Source organism: Micromesistius poutassou, assembly GCF_964030765.1.
Source record: "Micromesistius poutassou genome assembly, chromosome: 17".
NCBI lineage: Eukaryota > Metazoa > Chordata > Actinopteri > Gadiformes > Gadidae > Micromesistius > Micromesistius poutassou.
The window spans coordinates 8,916,966-8,936,965 of NC_140287.1; the positions used below are offsets into that span (position 1 = coordinate 8,916,966).

The 20,000-nt window shown below is 52.0% G+C and overlaps 1 protein-coding gene across 1 annotated transcript in view; it reads left to right on the plus strand.

Moving 5' to 3' along the window:
* LOC311361924 (latent-transforming growth factor beta-binding protein 2-like) overlaps positions 1-20,000 on the plus strand; it is an 87,515-nt gene that overhangs the window by 61,421 nt on the left and 6,094 nt on the right. Inside the window, exons 17-31 of the mRNA XM_084481719.1 lie at positions 2,755-2,874; positions 3,097-3,219; positions 3,359-3,484; positions 3,635-3,760; positions 4,004-4,129; positions 4,349-4,474; positions 5,295-5,420; positions 6,820-6,939; positions 7,481-7,606; positions 9,680-9,802; positions 11,209-11,328; positions 17,691-17,819; positions 18,136-18,270; positions 19,590-19,841; positions 19,982-20,000. The exon at positions 19,982-20,000 is cut by the window's right edge and continues 77 nt beyond it. Coding sequence (XP_084337845.1) covers positions 2,755-2,874; positions 3,097-3,219; positions 3,359-3,484; positions 3,635-3,760; positions 4,004-4,129; positions 4,349-4,474; positions 5,295-5,420; positions 6,820-6,939; positions 7,481-7,606; positions 9,680-9,802; positions 11,209-11,328; positions 17,691-17,819; positions 18,136-18,270; positions 19,590-19,841; positions 19,982-20,000 — 1,897 coding nt within the window. The remainder of the gene's footprint in view (positions 1-2,754; positions 2,875-3,096; positions 3,220-3,358; positions 3,485-3,634; positions 3,761-4,003; positions 4,130-4,348; positions 4,475-5,294; positions 5,421-6,819; positions 6,940-7,480; positions 7,607-9,679; positions 9,803-11,208; positions 11,329-17,690; positions 17,820-18,135; positions 18,271-19,589; positions 19,842-19,981) is intronic.

Consider the following 20,000-nt stretch of genomic DNA (forward strand, 5'->3'; position numbering starts at 1 on the left):
TGACCACAAATAGAGGAACGACGACGACGACGACGGAGGTGGCGCGGACGCCGCAGGGCCCTCCGCCCTCCGTTTGCCATGCAGTCATCCGACGTGTGATAAATCGGGAGGCGACCCCCACACCCCATGACCACCACCACCACCACCACCGCCGCTCTGCCGCCGTGGTTGTTACTGCCCCTCGTCATCTTTCACCAGCCCCGGGGAATAGATTGTTTCCCTGGATCCGTAAATTTTCGGAGAGGCCAAATATCCCTCATCCCCCTCCCCCCCCGCTCCGGGCTACAGCCTTAAACTAACAGACTGTTATTGTTGGAAGGCGATGGCCACTGTGCTGTTGGGGCGAGCGAGGTCCCATTAACTCTAGGGAGAGAGAGAGAGGGAGAGACAAGTCTTGAGGAGTCAGAAGAAGACACAGAGGCTAAAGGGCTTATTCCTGTATTTTCTCAGCCGGTGACAATTAACCACGCTGAACACGCGTGCTTTAGGAGATGGTGAACAGTGGAAACACAATTACATGCTTTAAGAGATGGTGAACAGTGAAAACACACGCACAGTGTTTGATGAGGAGATGGTGAACAGTGGATGCACAAGCACAGTGTTTTCAGAGATAATGAACAGTGGATCGCTGACATACTGCTCAGAGAGGGTTTTCGGCCGAGCAAACAGTGGGTTTGGAGCTGCGCTCCCGAGCAGCCCCATTAACCCAGAGGTGACTCCGTTATGTAAGAGCCCAACCCCTGGCTGCTGTTGCCACATTCCCCCCACTTCTCTTTGACCCTGCCCTCATTTGTTTGGAAACTCAAGCCCATGCAGTGCATACTGCGGATCTGTGGGGGGGCTGAGAGAGACGGCCGGCTGATGGAAAAATGGGTTTGTAAACGCGAGCATGTAAACTGTTTACAATCGGGGATTGTGTTCAAACTGTCCGATCCGTCCGCACCCCTCGACGGGGAACTATGGATGAACACCCCCACCCCCTCGGGCGTGTTGTGTTTTCCCCCGAACGTCTGCTTACAAAACACCTAATGAAGGTCATCCTCATGTTTGTTTCTGTCGTCGCAAAGGGCACCGCCGCCGACATCGCTCCACGCTCTCATTACACCACGGCCGTATGAATGCCGAGTGTATGGCGGTCTGTGAATGAGTAGCGAGGGGGGGCAGTGGGGGGGGGGGAGGCCAGAGGTAAATATTTTCATTCAGAGCACCCGCTCAGCCAACTTAGGCGCTAACAGGGTATCGCGGTACGCCAGGAGGGGAGCGAGTCACATGGAAACAGGCGGCGGCGGTGGCGGCGCTGCGCAGCAGTCAATGGACTGCAGAGAGGTCGTTTGGGCCCAATTGGCCACGACGCGGATAAGCGTAATTGCTTGGTATGATAGAGAAAACAGCTCCCCCCCTTTACCCCCGTCCACCCACCCCCACACCGTCACCAGCGCTCCCTTCGGTCAAGCTTATCTCGTAAGGGGCCCGCCAGATGCCAGGAGGCCGCGGGAACAGGAGTGCTGGGGCCCCCGCTGACAGATGTCTGGTGGTCCCCGGGGCCAGGGCCAGCACAACCCTGCCTCTGTGTCTCTACCTCTCTGTCTCTCGCTCTCTCGCTCTTTCACTCTCTCTGTCTCTCGCTCTCTCTTGCTCTTTCTGACTCTTTCACTCTCTCACTCTCTCGCTCTATCTCTCTCTTTCTCTCTCACTCTCGCTCTCTGCGCTCTTTGTTTTCATTGTGCAAGCCCTCTTGTCCTCAACCGCCCTTCACTTCTCTGTGGCGTCCTCTCGTCGCCTCACTCATCCAGACCCTACGTTCTTCCACTTCCACTTCCTTTCCGCTCTCTCTCTCTCTCTCACTCTCTCTCTCTCTCTCGCTCTCTCTCTCTCTCTCTCTCTCTCTCTTACAGAACTTACAGAAGCCTAAGCCCTGGTCATACGTTAAGTTCACTACAATTATAGTAGTTCACTTATGAGAACACGACTGGACAGTCGTGTGTCCTCTGATCTGATCTCTGATCTGATCTGATCTGTGTAACTGGAACCGGAGATTGGATTTATGGATGACATCACTAGAAGGATGCATGTGATGCAATGAGTTTGAGTCCTAATTAGATCCTCATGGACATTGGGAAACCCCAGCGGACGGCAGGGGGGATAGAACTGTCGTCTACACTCACTTACAAACTATGTTGGTCCAAAAGTACCGTCAGCAAATTAACATCTCCAGAGGTTTTCACCAGCCACTCGATGAGAGCTTTATTATAAGTGATAATAAAAGAAGAAATTGGGACTAAAAGCAGCCCCTCTCTCGTTAACCACTTACAGAAGGTTGTTATGGTTGATGGATCAAAAACATGACAACTATTTAAAATCACATATTTTCAGCCAGAGGGGCCAAAAGCTGTTTAAGAAACACCTAAGAAAATATTGACGAGAAAAGGCAGCTCTGAAATGGGTCTGCAATATGTACAGTGGTCAGATCTAATTGTTTTTTTTTTCAAGCAGATCTTATTCATTATTTCTTGCCTAACAGATATTGGAAGAAAATGTGTTTGTGTTTTTTGCTACCTTTATCTAAACCACTTATCGAATTTGCTACAAACAATGTTTTTATTCATGGAAAATCTTTTTCTAATCAGGTACATGTGTTCTGACTTAAGATGCCATGTAATATATACAGAATTAATAACTGGCTCTCATTCATGTGATCATACTGCCTTTATTCCATCAACCTCTCATATGCGACTGTCTTCTGTCCCCCCACAGACATTAACGAATGTCTGGACCAATCGGTGTGCGGCAATGGTAGATGTGTCAACACGGAGGGCTCCTATAGGTGCAACTGTTTCCATGGATACAAACTCTCAGTGCAAAACCTCTGCCAAGGTAGGGACCCCAATCACACCACCACCCAGGTGGCAGGCTGTCTTTGTATGATATGTGTGGGCCTGCTCTGTGTAGAAGGGGTCCTACTTCAGAAGCCTGGCGGTGCTATTAAAGTCCACACGGCTGGGGGATGCGGGGGGGGCACGCTGCATGCTGTGTTTTATGAGACCCTCATTCTTCCCCCCTGCGTCTGTACTTCCTGCTGTTTGACCTTGACTCCAGATGTGGACGAGTGTGTTCTCCCCGGGGTCTGCAACGGCGGCCGCTGTGTCAATCTGGAGGGGACGCACGAGTGTGTCTGTGGCCACGGCTACCAGGCCACCCCCGACAGCAAGGCCTGCGAAGGTCTGTAAAGTGTTACGGAGCGGGCCCCCTCGGTCGTTCATCACCCGGCAGCGGGCTGCCTCGCTGGGCTTCCACCTGGGGAAGCTCTCCCGACAGCCCCATGTCTCACCTGCTTTCTTCTTCTTCTCCGGGCTGTTAGATGTCAACGAGTGCGCCGCTCCCAACGTGTGCCCGGTGGGAATCTGCGTCAACGGTGAAGGCTCCTTCTCGTGCCAGGAGTGCAGGCCCGGGTTCAGAGCTTCTGCAGATGGGCTGAGTTGCGCGGGTAAGAGCCCCTCTACCCCTTTAAAGGACTGACACCAGAGGTGTCACATCGATTCTCGTCAGCACACAAAAGATGCATGTAGAAACAATCTTCATTCACATTTTTTTAAATGAAAGTATTAAATCATAAATTAAATATTAAATTCTTCAGATTTGAATGAGTGCGCCCAGGGGGACTTGTGTCTGGGAGGGGTGTGTCGCAACACAGAGGGGTCCTACATCTGTACCGACTGTAGGACCGGCTATCAGGTGTCCCAAGACCAGCAGAGGTGTGAAGGTAAATCCAATCTTCTTCTGCACTGTTAGCAAAGCACAACACATGACCATGCTCTGGGATACAGGTGTGTTGCAACTGGAATGGTTGTGATTATGGTTATGTTTGTATGTGGGTGATTGTGTGTATATGTTTGTTTGTGTGTGTGCGTGTGTGTGTGCGTGGTTGCTTGCGTGTGTGTGTGTATGTGATTGTGCCCGTGCGTGTGCGTGGTTGCGTGGTTGCGTGCGTGTCTGCCCCCTTAAGACGTCGATGAGTGCCGGTCCCTGTCGGCCTGTGCCAACGGCGTCTGTCTGAACTCGGAGGGCTCGTACACGTGCAGGACCTGCCCCCAGGGCTACGTGGTGTCGCACGACGGGGAGCTCTGTGAAGGTGGGTCCTCCTCTGTCACACTGACGCCTGCATTACCCTCCACACAGCCTCATTCAGGACCACAACACGGACACCGGTGTTCGGCTGAGACGGCATTATCATGCAGATTACATCGACACATCCCGCCCTCCCAGATGACCAATCCGGTTAGTCCCAATAATGTTCCCAAACGGGAAGGCTAACAGCGTTTGTTCTTGTTTTCCTTTCTCACCGCCGCAGACATTGATGAGTGTGCGCTTCCCAACGCGTGCCCCGGAGGAACGTGTACAAACACAGACGGTTCCTTCACGTGCCTCACCTGTCGGCCAGGATTTAGAGTCCCCGAGGACGGACATCAATGTGAAGGTTAGGCTTTCATGTGTTCACTGTTCACTGAGGATTTGTGTCTGGGTGTGTGTGTGTGTGTGTGTGTATGTGGGGGTAGGAGATGCCGTTCAGGACATATTTCATACTTAACCTCTCTCTCACACCATCATACACTCATACATGCACCACAATTACCTGTCACATGATACTCACACACATACGTACACACACACACACAACATCAGCAAAGCATGACAGTGCTGTGTGTTTGTACGTGTGTCTGAGCTTGCATGTGTAGTTGGGCATCCATAAACCATGTGTACCTCCTTGTCTTCTTCAGCAAATGTCTGTACACTGTCCCTAGGAAGAAGCCATAACAACAGGTGTCTGTTCTGAGGTTAGAAAAGCCTGGGGGTTATCCCTGTTTAATTTAAACATCATCGGTGCGGCAGCTAAGACCCATGCTTGATTATTATCTTCTCTTTTTTTCTTTTCTTTTGAGCGCATTATCCCAAAATACTTGTCCTAGACATCACATCATCGCTGGAACCCCCCGGTATCTGGCAGTGTTCTTCCTTATTCTCTACCCAGAAACAATGAGACAACAGCCCCCAAATAGAACTGAGCAGTGCTGAATGAGGTCTGCTGGAAGTCTGAGGTAGCCCTCAGCCCGGGGAGACAGAGCTGTCGATGATCAGGAACTTCTCGTTCCAGTTCCATGACCGAGCTCGCTGATTGGGCGACGGCGCAGCTCTATTTGCACAAAGCCAGAGAGGATAATCCGGACCATGACGTGTCCTCATGACGTGTCCTCATGACGTGTCCTCATGTCGTGCGATGTTGTGTCTTCCGTCTCCAGATGTGGACGAGTGCTCGGTGGCTGATGAGTGCCCCGGCCAGCTGTGCGTGAACGTGCCGGGCTCCTTTGTATGCAGGGACTGCAGCGAGGGACTGCAGCTGTCCCAGGACGGGGTCACGTGCGAGGGTAAGACCCCCCTGTCAACTCATCCACCTCCTCCACCTCCTCCACCTTCTCCTCCTTCGACACCTTGTCCACCTTCTCCTCCTTCTCCACCTTGTCAACGTACCCATCTTCTCCACCTTCTCCACCTTCTCCACAATCTCCACCTTGTCAACTTACCCACCTTGACCACCTTCTCCACCTTCTCCACCTTTTCTTTCTCCACCTTGTCAACTTACCCATCTTCTCCACCTTGCCCACCTTGCCAACCTTGTCTACCTTGTCCTCCCTCACCTCCTCCACCTTGTCCACCCTCACCTCCTCCCCCTTGTCCACATTCTCCACCTTGTCCTGCTCCTTCACCTTCTGCACCTTGTCCTGCTCCTCCACCTTGTTCTCCTGCCAGCGTGTCCAAGGAGGGCCGCTCGGGGCAGAAGAGTTTGGATTACAATCCAAACATGGATTGTAATGTAGACACGCACAAATCGTAATAAACCGAATCCTTCATAACATTGATCATCGGTCCTGACATGATCTATTAGACGCATGCCGTGAAATGGCTGCTTATGTGAATCCGGGAAGAATGACGACTGTCATGACTTCATGGGAGGAAGACCGAGGGGGGAGAAATGTTTTTATAGTGTTTAAACATTGAGTCAGTCATGTGCAACATGTTATTGATTGAGAGTGTGGCCCATGCTGTGAGGGAGGCGAGGAGTGTCCTGTGATAGGTCTTTGTGATGGAAAAAGGTTAAAAATAAAAAACATTTCTCATAGCCCCCAAAGTAGAAATCCAAGTCGATCCACTGATAGGATTTTAATGGATGCCTCTGATGCCATGGAAAATATTAAAGGGGACTTCTTTGGAAACGCAGCCAACCACTCCCCTTGCCTTTCACTTATCAAGCGTGACCTGTTGAACTCATTCAATGAAGCGAAATGCAGAGCCGCCATCTCAATCACTTTTCAATGGCCGCCCCTATTTTCTATAAGAAATACAATCTGTACCGGTGTGGAGGAATTTCCAATGATCACATAACAGTTAGCCCACGACTGTTTGTAGATACAGTAATTAAACGCCACCTGTAATAGCTTGCTGCTTTGGAATGGATGTCCGTCCCACATACTTATCTTTCCACCGTTTTTAATTAACCACTGTCAGTGCAAACTAATAAAGGGCTTTTCTTACTGTATGGCACATAGTCGGTTTGGCTCGACCATTCGCAACTACCAAACATAAAAAAAGAAAAAGAAATTCTGGCGCTAATGTTGATGACCTAACCTTTGACCCCGAAATTCCTCTCTCAAGAAATCGTACATCTTATCGTCTTTTGTGTTCCCATTTCGTCTTGTTTTTCTTCTTTCTCGGCTTCCACTCCATCATCTTTATCCTCACTTCTTCTTCCGTGGTTTTGTCCGACAGACGTGGACGAGTGCCACACACAGGGGGCGTGTCCCGGAGGGGTGTGCGCCAACACGCACGGCTCCTTCTCCTGCGTGACCTGTGACCCCGGCTTCACACCCAACGGCGGATCCTGCGAAGGTACAGACACGCACACGCCGAGCATGCGTTTACCACGCCGATGAAATGTAATTACCCATGAGTCATCTGTTGTCACTTTTTATGTGATGGCAACACGGTCCCTTTTTCATACGGCGCTCGTGTCTTCCCATGCTCGGACAGAGAGTGAGTCATCGCTCACTGATGCATGACATTTTTGACACGTTCCCCTGTAATCTGTGAGCTCTTTAGACGATAAACTCTGGGCCTATTTGAACTGAGAGCCAAAGTCTCACAGCTGGTGTGTATATGTCATTCAATGACGTTTGCGTCTGTGTGTATGTGTCTCTGTTTTCCTTGCACGGCTTTCCGGTCCGCGTGCGGTGTGATGTGTGTGGTCTTGTGTTTCTGCACACGTGTGTGTGTGCGTGTGTGTGTGTGTGTGTGTGTGTGTGTTTGTCGGAGCGCTCCACGCGTCCTTGGCATTCAAAGAGACGTGCGTAAACATGTGACATATAGTCAACGTTGGAATTGAAATGCATCGGTGTGCGCGTCATTGCGTGTGTGCGTGTGCCGGTAACAGATGTGAACGAGTGTCTGACCGTCGCTGGGATCTGTGGAGAAGGCGAGTGTTTGAACACAGAGGGATCCTACATGTGCATCTGCTCTGACGGATACACCACTGGCGCCGGGGCGACCGGCTGCCAAGGTAAGACATCACAGCAGAGACACCCAGAGGGGGGATTACCCGCATGACTGTTCACTGTTTACATTTACGTTTAGGACATACGCAGACGCTTTTATCCAAAGCGACTTACAACAGTTCATACACCTGCAGCGGAGGTGACAGCCAGCTCGTCGGGAGCTGTTCGGGTTAGGTGTCTTGCTCAGGGAAACTTCGACGCTCAGCTAGGTGGAGCCGGGGAACGAACTACAAGTCAACCCGCTCCACCTCCTGTGCTAAGCCGACCTGTTTAGTCATTGATCAGACACTTTAATTAAAAATAACAGTGTCATACAGAGACATGTGATGCATGAGCAGGTAAGGGTCAGTTCTCTTGCTGAAGGGTGCCTGCAGGTAGGTAGGCTGTGGACATCATGGATCATACACGGAACCTTTTGACCACTATAGTACCCCCTATATTGTGCATGTGTTTACATAAATGACATAGCCTGCCTTCGGAGACCTAGCCCGCTGCTGTCATCTGTTAGTGTAATGCGGGTTGGCAGGCATAATCGGAAGTATCCCTTCCCCCTGGATCCCGGCCCTGTGAGAGGGCCTGTCTGGGACCCGGTACCCTTTGCCATGGGTGCTGAAGCGGCCATTGTGTGTAACCAGGCCTGGGCCTGACATCAACCGCCTCACCGCTCGCCTTCCTCTCGGACACGGGTTTGATGTTATTCCAACCGCACCCAATGACCCGCTGGTCACTGCGAAGGGAAACAAAACCAGGGCTTATTATTGGCCAGAGACGAGGAGATTTTTTTCCCCCCTTTTCAGAACAGAACAGGCTGAAGCATTTGCTGTCAAAGATGTTTAATTAGATTAAATGGCTTGGGCTGGAATAATTGGAATCAGTGTTGTGACTGGTGTGGTTTCGTGAGGAGAAGAAGGTGGAGGAAGAGGAGGTGATCTCAGGAGGCCGGTCCAAAGCAAACTCGCTTTGTCATGATGTACAGCTGGAGGTGCGGAGGGACGCTGGGCCAGGCCACACCATTGTTGGGGGGACAATCTGCTCAGCATGGTTGGGGCTTGTGTGTGTGTGTGTGTGTGTGTGTGTGTGTGTGTGCGTGTGTGTGTGTGTGTGCGTGTGCGTGTGTGTGTGTTTGCGTGCATGTTTGGCCCCTAAGAAGTCGACGAGAGCTGCTCAACTCTAGTCCTTTCTCAAACCAGCGGTTGTTGCGCAGTGTGGTGCAACAGCGTCTGCAGAGGCAGAGGCCTATAAAGTTTGCACCCACCCCTGGGATCCTGGTTAGACAGCATCATCGTAAAAGCTGAAGGAAAGGCAGACTTTTTGGCCTGTGTGGCCCAGCAATACTTACCACAGATAAAACTGCAAAGAAAATATGTAATTGAGTTGAGCCTTATTGACCAAGTTCACGTCAGGATTCAGAAATCACAATCTCCTGAGTCTTTTTTTCTCTCAAAATGATCAGGTTACAATTTTTTAAGGCCACATTTTTCCGTGATTACCTTCGGTCTGCAACCTTGTTTTGTTTTGTCTGTCTTTCGCAAACATGCGTTCATGTCTGCCATTCCGAAATATTTGCTCATTATCACATGTCAGGGAGGAGAGTGGGGGGGGCTATTCCCTTGTGTGGGATTTTTCATACTTTCCCGCTTTACCCCCGCCTATTAGCCTGGGCCCAGATACGTTTCTCGATATGTTGTCATGCTACAATTATTTACAATTATTCCCCGATCTACAGTTAATCAGCCCCATAGCCTCCGTTATTAATTTCCCAAGGCTGAGGGAATGTCTTGAGCTTGAAATGCTGAGGTATGGGTCTCCTTTCCCTTTTCTCCCTGTTTTCCTGTTTGCCAGTACACCGTTAAGCGCTCCAAATGGGCAATGCATCTTGTGTTCCGACAAGCGCCTGATTACAAATGTGCTCCCATTGCGATGCTTATGCGGAGGTGTAATATTCCCCTGTGCCTCGATCAGGACAAACGAGGTCCTCATCATGGAATCAATATGCATTAATCCGCCCTGCCTCCGCCTGTTCCCGTCTCTGACTCATATACGTCTTGTTCTGCTCTCCCCGGTACCGTGACCTGTAGACGTGGATGAGTGCATCCCGGACGACATCTGTGCCAGAGGCCAGTGCATCAACACGGACGGGTCCTACCTCTGCCTGTGCGAGGCCGGCTTCAAGTTCAACCCCGCCATCTCTGGCTGCGAGGGTAAGACCTGGTTTTGGGGTTCTTTCACTCATGATCTGTCGGGTCCGCTTTGATCGAACAACGCAGCGTTTTCCACGATAGTGCGGCTCCTTTGAAAAGCTTGTTTGCACTCGGACCAAACAAACAAACTCTAGTCCGCTTGTAAGTGAGTCTGGTTCCATTTGCTTTGAGTGTGAATGTGAGCCGAGCCAATTAAAGGGAGCAAATTAAGAAACAATGCATTGTGGATATACTTTTGCCACATACTGGAAATAATAGAAAATAGGTATAGGTGAACCTTAATAAACACATTCAGCCAGGGATAGTAAACCTCTCCTAGATTAAAATGAGTCGTTGTCAGACGTGGTGCAATCAGCAGATGATGGCACTTTGTTGAAACATCGACTATATAAAGCAAAGGCTTGTGCTTGTTCACAACAACAGACATTTTCAGACTACTCAGTTACAGAATGGTGGAAATTAGGCTAGCTCGTCTAACCAAGTCCAGAAAGTGTGATGTTAACCGAACCAGATAAAAATGCAGCATAGCATCCACCCCGCCCCTGAATCGGTCCCAGTCTTCTGAACTATAGGTGTTGAGGCGCCCAAAGTGCACCCTGGAGCACACTCCTGAATTCTTCTTATTTGGCCGAGACACCGGGCCCTGCTGGCGCGCGCTCGCATGGCCAGACCGGAGCAAGCTAACATGTACTCATGAGTCGTTTCTTTGTCACATTCCATTTTCATGCGAATGTGCCCAGCATAGCATAGCGCCGGACATGATTGATTATGTACAGCGCTGGCAGAGCGCCCTTCGGGACTGGTTGGAAGCTGCAGGTTAAGCCTCTCTAAGACGGGCTTCCAGGCTCGGAGTGGCACTCCTGCTGCTCCTGCTGCTCCTGCTGCTCCTGCTGCTGTCGCCCGGCGCTCCTTCCTCCTGTCCTTGGGGGAGCGACAGTGAGAGGAGGTGTTTCTCCCTCTGCAACGTCTCCCTTTAGCTCCTTCACAAGTTCTTCAGTTGCTAGGACAATATTGTTGTTGGCGGACAGCTCTCTGCTGAGGACAACTCGGCCGCAGGCCTCCTGGCTGACTCCTTCTCCTCCCCAGCCCCCTGATCCTGGAAGCAGAGGAGCAGCGGAGGCAACGCACATGTCCATGTGTATCTGTGTCTGTGTCTGTGTGTGGGTGTCTATTTGTGTGTGTGTGTATCTGTGTGTGTGTGTGTGTGTGTGTGTGTGTGTGTGTGTGTGTGTGTGTGTGTGTGTGTGTGTGTGTGTGTGTGTCTATTTGTGTGTGTCTGTGTGTGTGTCCATTTGTGAGTGTGTCTATTTGTGTGTGTGCAATCCCACCCGGGGTTGTCCTTGTGTTTCACAGTGTGTCATGATCTTTCCTAACATGTGTCCCCCCCCCCCCCCCTGTGTCCTCAGACCAGGACGAGTGCGAGGAGTTTGGCCGCTCGGCCTGTGGCGTCTGGCGCTGTGAGAACCTGGTGGGCTCGTACCGCTGCTACATGGGCTGTGAGCCGGGGGGGGACGGGGAGGACTGTGGTGAGTGGGGCTCTCTGCAACGAGCTAGCGAACACACACATTCACATTTAGCAGACGCTTTGATCCAAAGGGACTTACAGTGAAGTACATTTGTCAGAAGCAAGAGAAACAACAATACATCGCTGTCGGTACAGTTAGGATGTTCATAGAAACAAGTGCCAAGCACGTACAATCACTAGGTCGGCCCATTCCCTGTATTCAACAAAGATAGCGAGGATAAGACGCGACACAATACTAAGTATTAGCACCTTGTGTACACACATGCACACAGGGACATATGTGCCAGAGACAATGCAGATGTTGTGAAGAGATGATGACGATAACCCTCCTGATGTTCTCGTTATCGTTACTGCGTACATAAGGATGCCTCTTTGTTTCCCGATCGGTGTTAGCCAGCAGATGCTGATATTGTAAAAAGCAGTCTGTGAGGAGCACCTATATCATGGGTCATATCTATTCTGCACGCACAGTTAAAGAGGCTCACACAAACAGCCTTCGGGTGCCTTGGGTTTCCCTTGAAGAACGCAGGGAGAACGGCCACTGACATCGGGGAGAGAGGGAGTGTCCCTGGTGCAAGACCACCTGATAAAATACAGAGAGTGGGTCTCCTCCTCCTCCAGACAATGGAGCTGAAGGTTAGGCAAGGCCATGACCAGGCCATGGGGCAACTCAACCACTGGGAGGGGCGTTGGGGAGAGCAGGGGGCTGAAATGAGTCTTCTTCGGTACACCGAAACGAGGCCTGACTCCCTTGCAGGTTCTATGCCCCCCCAGAAGTTGTGCTTTGACATAAAAAGACGGCTTGATTTAAGATTACCATCCAGTCTAACCCAGCCTAGCCCAGCATGGGTTTTCCCCCCTTCGCCAGGCTCCTCGCTCGATAGACTTGATCGGATAGACCTGGCCTCCGCCAACAACAACAGCCCTTGTTCCAACATCCGCACAATACATGCGGTCGTGTGTGTTTACTGGCAGGGAAGGATGCGTTGGCAGGGGTTTGTGTAGTGTGCGTCACGGCGATATGCAAAAGGCCTGTAATGCATCGCTCCCAATGTGTCACTTTTTCTTTGCGGAGTAAGTTATGTGCATCTCCAGCGGTCGTCTGAGGGCCACAGAACTTCAAGCTGTTTGGAAGCCTGGGTGTAGCATTGTTTCTGGGCGGGGGGGGGGGGCGGGAGTTGATGTGATGTATGCGGTTGCGAGGGGAAACACCACGTACGCACAGAGGGGGTGGTCGGACGCTTTCCTGTATCGCCATTATGCCGTGCAAACTGTGGTGGTTTTGGGGAGGTGAACGTGCGGCCGGGGCTGCAGCAGCCTCGCCTCGCCTGCACCTCCTCCTCCTCCTCCTGATGCGCGTGGCCGTCTGCCGGCTCCGAGCCACACGATGAAGGGTGTCTGGCGCCATCTTAAAATCTTTAAAGGCCCGCTGTGAGATAGGCCCCAGATTAAAACCAGCTGCCTCACCTCCTCCATCAGAGCTGCGCTGGGCTGCTATGCATTCTGGTCCTCTAGTCCTGCGTGAGACATAAATATCCGCCACTGGTAATTGTGTTAGGAGGGGCCAAGAAGCTTTGACCAGCGCTGTTGTGTAACACTCACAAGCACGCACGCACGCACACACGCACGCGCACAGGCACACAGACACACACACGCGCGCGCGGATACATGCATGCACGCACACACACACACATGCAAACTCACGCACACACATGCAAACTCACGCACGCACAAACACACACGCACACAGATTTTTGTTGTACCGATTATGGATCATCCTCCCCTAGAGAGGCATGAGGGAAAGCATGTCTCTTAAAGAGCAATAGAATCAGTTCAGCTCCTCCGCTGGCCGGAGCACAGCGTTGAGCTCAGACCCAGGACCACCAACAGCAGCTCCTACGGCTCTGCGTGTCTACACGGGCGGCAGGCTCCGCCCAGGTCTAGCACTCTCTCGCCCCAGCGCCGGCCCATGGCGCTCTCCACCGGGCTCCAATGACGAGCACTTGAACTCACACCACCTCCTCGCTCCCCCTCCCGACACACATGCAGACACACACGCATTGCAGACGTAACGGACCCTGGGTCCAGGGCGAGGTCTCTCAGCAGCACGGCAGCCCCCCCCCCCCACACACGCAACTGCTACTTGTCCCACCGCATGATGCAACGCTGTGGGAGCCTCCGCCGTCCTCCCGACACAGACTCCTGAGGGAGGGGGACGGCGGACCGAGAGGGGGCAGAACCCGGCCCTGGGACATATCCGCCGTCTTGTAAAAATCATCACGTATCCAGGAGCCGGCCCCTCCAGTTTAAGTGTCAGCTGCAATGAGTGCAGCAGTGATGCAATGCAACGGGTTCGGCTGGCACCACATGTGAGAGGCACATAGTCTGTGTGTGTGTGTGTGTGTGTGTGTTGGGCAGGGTATGTGGGTGTGTGTGCGGGTGAGACGGCAGTTTGTGCTCGATCGTAGTCTTTCATTTAGGCGGCTGCTTATAATTGCGGCCATAAATTGTTTCGCAGCCTGTGGCTTGTCTCTTAAAACGGCGTGCCCATGACTGAAGTACGAGTGCGTGCTCCAAACCCCCGCGCCAAAACAATCCCATCCTGGCACAAACACACAAAAACACACTGAGGGTTGGAATGTGTGCGAGTGCGCTGCTGATGCTTGCACTGCAGTAAGCGTCGGGCCAACACAGGTCAGCGATAATAGTTTTTAATAAAACAATGAAAGCCCACAGAAATGGTTTTGCTGTCGAGGGAAAACCCTGTTCTGATCTTTGGCCAGCGGGGCCTGCTCATTAACTGTGTGCATATGGGTCCAATCCCGCGCGGGGTTGCCCAGGGACCCGGGGCCGAGGTGTGTGCCGAGCAGGGTCAGCCAACAGTCAAGCAAGCAAGGGTTGCGGTGCGCCATAGCACCAGGTCCTCCGTCCTACCACATGTGGTGAGTGGTAAACAAAGCCCTAACCCCCCCCCAGTTTGACCCGCCTGGATCACTGCACTCAGGAAGGTAGGTCTTTCTGGGTCAGACCATCAGGAAATGTACCACTGGCTCTGCCCCCCCCCCCCCCCCCCCACCCACCCACCCCACCTACCTCCAGGGAGCTCAGCACCTCCCATCTAAACTTGGCCTCTTCACCCCCCCCCGTCCCACCCCTGGTTCACCCCTTTCCGGAAGGTCTCAGAGCTTGCCCGTGGCGTGACGTAACCGTGGAGAAAAAAAAAGCTACTTGCCAAAGACTCAACACTTAGTGGAACCATCCTACGATGTATTATTCATAGCTGTTCCCAGAAGTGATGCACAACATGGATTAGCATGCCTGGTCCCTGGCTGGACGTGGGGTAATCACACTGTTTATGTTGCCACTCCAGACTGATCTGAAGTCAGGGAAAGACCCTGGAATACCATTAAAGTCTGGGCTTTATTTTACCAGATGCTGTGAATCTCCCTTTGAGATGAGATGGAGGGGGGGTTTGATTGCACCGGCGTAGAGACAAGCTTGATGCACACATGGTACACAACATCGTCCCCCCCCCCTTCCTCCTCCCTCCCTCCCGCTTTTCATATGGATAAAAAAAAGCGCTGACACTGATTATTCAGGGGACTGACATACAGGGAGATTCCACAACGTTCCCTACAGGACTCCCAGATGGCTGTCCGCACATCCTCCCCGCGCTCCGGGCTCTACTTCATAGCACGTCTAACATGCAGTGAGGGGTCTCCTGTGCTCAGATGATATGAACTATTCACATCAACGCGGACTTAATATTCTCCCAAAACGAGCTGCGGGAATGCTTTCCTCTAGGACATTTTTGTGAGTTACACAAGATGAATCACGGATAATGTGTTTAGCAAAATGTCAATACGAAACAGGTCACTGGCACAGCCTCAGCACCAGCGACCCGGGTTCAAGTCCCCATTCTCGTGGTTCATCCAGTTTCCAAATGCAGTCGGTTGGGAAACACAGAGTGTGTGTGTGTGTGTGTGTGTGTGTGTGTGTGTGTGTGTGTGTGTGTGTGTGTGTGTGTGTGTGTGTGTGTGTGTGTGTGTGTGTGTGCGCGGCTGCCCCAAAGCCCGCCTGAAGAGAAAAACAACACCTGATGAACAACCACACGCAGAACGATTCCCCCTAGGTGACCACCACCTGCCATCGCTCAGATGTACTCGCTCTCAGCACAGCAACAGAAACCTACAGGATTGGAGTTTTACGAGTCCGGTTTTTACGCAGGACATGTGCTGTTTATCTTGCATTAACCTGGTGAGGAGTCAAGGTCGGGACAGTGGTTGAGCGCCATTACCGCGCTGCAGTCGTCTGTGATGGAATGGAAGACGGAGCCGTGGCCAAACTCTCTCTCTCTCTCTCTCTCTCGGTTCCATCTGACTGGGCTGTGGTTTCCTGGGGTCTGCCCGGCTCCTTCCTTTAAGAAAACGACAGAAAACATTCACCAGAGCTTAAGGAGCAGGAAATAAGTGCCACCATGCATTTGGAGAATATGCGAATGTCATTATTTTTATCTGTGATTTAATTTTGTTCAAATGTCTGCGGCTCGTAAAAATCTCCCTTGGTTGCTTCTCACTCATGGGGGATTTTCTCCCACACGTCGCAAGGTCCGGTCTTTGAGGGTTTGAGTTTTGTCATCTTACAAGTCATCTTAAGGAAATTCATAAGAAGTGACATGAATTTATCGTGGGATCTGAGGGAAATTTGAGTATGTATATATTTTCGAAATCTTTTCAAGGCCCTTTTCTGAATGGAAACAAATGTTTCTCATTAGACACCCACACACGCTACCCACTGCTGAATAACAAATACACTATGACTTCTCTCTCGGCGCTAAAAAGAGGAGCAGTGACTTACATCCTGAGTAGTACTCAGGATATTACTACTACATCCTGAGTAGCTCGCGCTGACTCAGAGCTTTGCTAGCGGAAAACGACACACAGTTGCTAACATCAGTTATTGATCAAAATTCCCTCTCCTTTCTCCCTCAGATGTGGTTAGACCACTGGGGTTAAAAGAGCCGACCAGGGTATTTAGCATGAACCTTTAGGATGTCAGTCTTCAAGTAAAAAAAATAAAAGGAGCTAAGGAAAGAAAAACAAGGAATGGAGGCTGGACGATGATGATCTCCTCTGTATCCTGTTACGTTCACAGCAGGTTAACGTTGACCAGCGGGCCGTCAGGACTGACAGCAGAACAGATATAGCTGATTCGATTATGATCACAAAGCTCTTGTTTGTTATATAAATAAATATAATCAGCCTTTCCTCTTCTAAGGTATCTGTCTTTGGCTCCTGGGTCTCTCAGCACAATAGGCCAGGGAATACGAAATGATGTATGTTAGAAATTGCTAACAAATGTTCTCTTTTAAAAACAGCCACGGCTCCACGGGGCTGTGGAGAACCGGGACGTGCGTCCCCTCTCACTCTGTCTCTGTTTAGTGTCCTGCGGTTTTATCTAAGCCTATCAAGGTCTTTTCCGTGTGGCTCTTGTTGTATTTTCTCAATGAGGTCGTGCCATGCATGAGAGAAGCCGACGTGTTTTCGCCACATTCTTTTATTAGGCCGCGTGGAGCTCATGTCGACTCTCCGCTCAGGTTCTCATTTTCATACTGAGTCAGTTTTCCTCTTGGGAACGCTGCCATGAAACATCAAACACACCAACGGCCTCATACGGATTAATCGATTAGCCTGGGAACACCCCCTCTGCCAGTGACCTGAGGGGGACCGGACTAAAGCCTTATTTCCCCATGGTTGTGTTCCCCAATGTGTGAGAAGGAGCTTGTTTGAATATAAACACCAAACCACCAACACGAACATGCTCTCAGTCTTGCGTAACTCCTGTACCAGGTCCAGTAAAGGGCTCAGTCACTTCTCCATCACTAGATCTGGGCCCTGGGCGCCTTCCACGGCGGCTTTCCAGCTGTCTGATGCTGTTCTCTGATAACTCAGGAAAGGACAGACTGTGCTTTCATTGATTGGTATTCATAGCAACCCAATATGCCAGCCATGTCATTGGTTGTTCTCCATACAAACCTATACATGCTTACATACACATACCACATAGACCGTCAATGACTTTGAGTCATCTAGCAGGTTGGTCATTGGTCATTTAATCTTTTTTAGTTGGCACAAATATTGCAAGTTAATTGGTCGGACTGCGAAAGACATACAGTCCGTCATCCAAAGGATCTCAGTAGGAGGCATCCATCATGTGTCTGTGTGTCTCCAGTCCGGCTGACCGCCATGAACGCCCGGCCCCGGTGTTTATTTGAAGTCCTGCGGAGTCATTAGGACACAGCCATTAGCCGTGGAACACGGTAACGTAAGACGCTCACCGCCGTGTCTTCTGATGACTCTGCAGATGCCGACGAATGTGTGAACGAGACCATCTGTGGAAACCACGGCTTCTGCGAGAACACGGACACCTCCTACCTCTGCCAGTGTCACCAGGGCTACACCAACCCCCCCGGGGAGACCACCCGCTGCGTTGGTGGGTACTCCCTTTTTACCAGTCGTACTGTGATGCTGTTGTAACGGTGTGTCGGTTCCCTGTACACCCAAGCTAGTCATTTATCATGTGATGATCCAGTGATTGCAGTATGTTTAGCATTTTTGCAATACAGTAAAAGGGATTTTAAGTGTATGCGCTATTGCACATTGTACATTGTATTCCTGATCTAATTAAGGAACAGGGATGGTAGGGCGTACAACAGTACTTGGGAGGATGCATGCCTGCCTGAAAGCCAGTTGATCCGAATGACACGCACCTTGTTTCCCGCTTCCTCTTGCCCTGGTCCGGTGCTCAGACGTGAACGAGTGCGAGATGAGCATGGCTGTGTGCGGGGAGGCCCTGTGTGAGAACTACGACGGCAGCTTCCTGTGCATCTGCCCCAGCGACAATGAGGAATTTGATCCCGTTACCAGTCAATGCCGAACCATGGGTAACACCGCAGCGACAGACACACACACACACACACATACACACACACACACACACACAGTGGCCGCCGGCTCGCCCAGTCGCGTCGCTGGGAGAGCAGGGCTTGTCTCTGCCTTAATGAGCCGTCTCTTATTATCTAAACAGTGGCTTGGCGAGGAGGATGCAAGCCACTCTTCCACCGGGGACTGTTATCATTTGTACTTATACCAGGATCATAGCGGAGTGGGCTCCCTGAGCACCAAATATGCATTAGGACAACACAGGGCAAGGTCGTCTGGCCGCCACCAACCCATCTGAAACCCACCCCTCGCCCTCGCCCCCCCCCCCCCACCCCCCCGCTCGTCCCCCCCCCCACCCCCCCGCGCGGCGACTTCCGGTGTCCCTCCGCCTCCTTCCCCACGTCCCCCCCCCCACACACACACATACGCACACGCACGGCGCCCCCCTGACCTGCGTGGTTCTCAGGTGAAGGTGGAGGTGGTTCAGGAGAGGTGGCGGCCCCAGACCCCCGCCGCGCGCCGACCTGGCGCCGTGTGTACGTGTCCGCGAGACGGGTCCGTATTGACACTATTAAGCCGGCGCGCCCTCAGCTAGGGATGTTTTTCCTTCTGCTCCCCCAGCTATGCCTTTGTGTACCTTCTGCGCCGCATTCCGCTGTTTGCTTTCGACGTGCGCTAATCAATCACGAGCGAGTGAATGGTGGCTTGACTCGAGTACCAGTGTTTCCATTGGGCTAAGCCGGCAGCTTAAGGGTGAATGCCTGAGCCCAGGGCTGTGTTAAATGAGCGGGCTCAGCAGTGGCCGGCGAAGGTATGCGACGGCCGCTGGAGGCCGGGTGGAAGACCGGGCCGGGGGCCAGCAGACGCTGTTGGCATCGGGAGTGCGGTGATGATCGATAGGATGATACGGTACCCCCTGGGGGGGGGCGAGCGCTGCCAACGGCTGTCTTCTGAAGGGCCCTCGAGCAAGGAATTCAAACTCTGTGCCCGTTTGACACCGGAGACGAACAATCAGTGGTAACGAGTTATTTCCCCTCTGATCCCTTCTTAAGCACTACGAGTACGGAAACAAGGCCGTAAAAACACATACTTCACGACACGTTTCTGTGATAGTGGGGTCGGGAAGTGAGGTAGCGATGGGGGTTTAACTCCCAAGCCCAAAGGTTCTGGGTTCGATCCCCAGTGTCGGCAAGCTTAGCCGCCGTCGTCCACATTGTTGCAGATGGAGAAAGCCATCTGCAACAATGGTTTGTTTGTCTGCGTTTGTGCTCATCGACGCGCACCTCCGTTCATGCGCGCGTGTCTCCACATCCCTCCGCAGCCAACGGCGACCCTCCCCCCATCTTCCCGCTCTCCCCTGTCTCCCCCGTCTCCCCCGTCTCCCCCGCCTCCCCCGCCTCCCCGGCCCGGGCGGCGGAGGAGGAGAGGAAGGACTGTTACTACAACCTGGACGACGCCGACATGTGCGACAACGTCCTGTCCCGCAACGCCACCAAGCGGGAGTGCTGCTGCACCATCGGCGCCGGCTGGGGCGACAACTGCGAGGTCCACCCGTGCCCCCTTCCTGAGAGAGGTACGGCTTCATCCCCCCCCCCCAGTGCCATATGTTGGAGCATGCTTTATTTTGTTGATGCTCATACACAGCTGCATGTGTGTCGGGCAGGTCTGCCCGGCGTCTATTTATCTGCTAATAAAAACCTTGTTGCTCCACAGCCGATTTTAACGAGCTGTG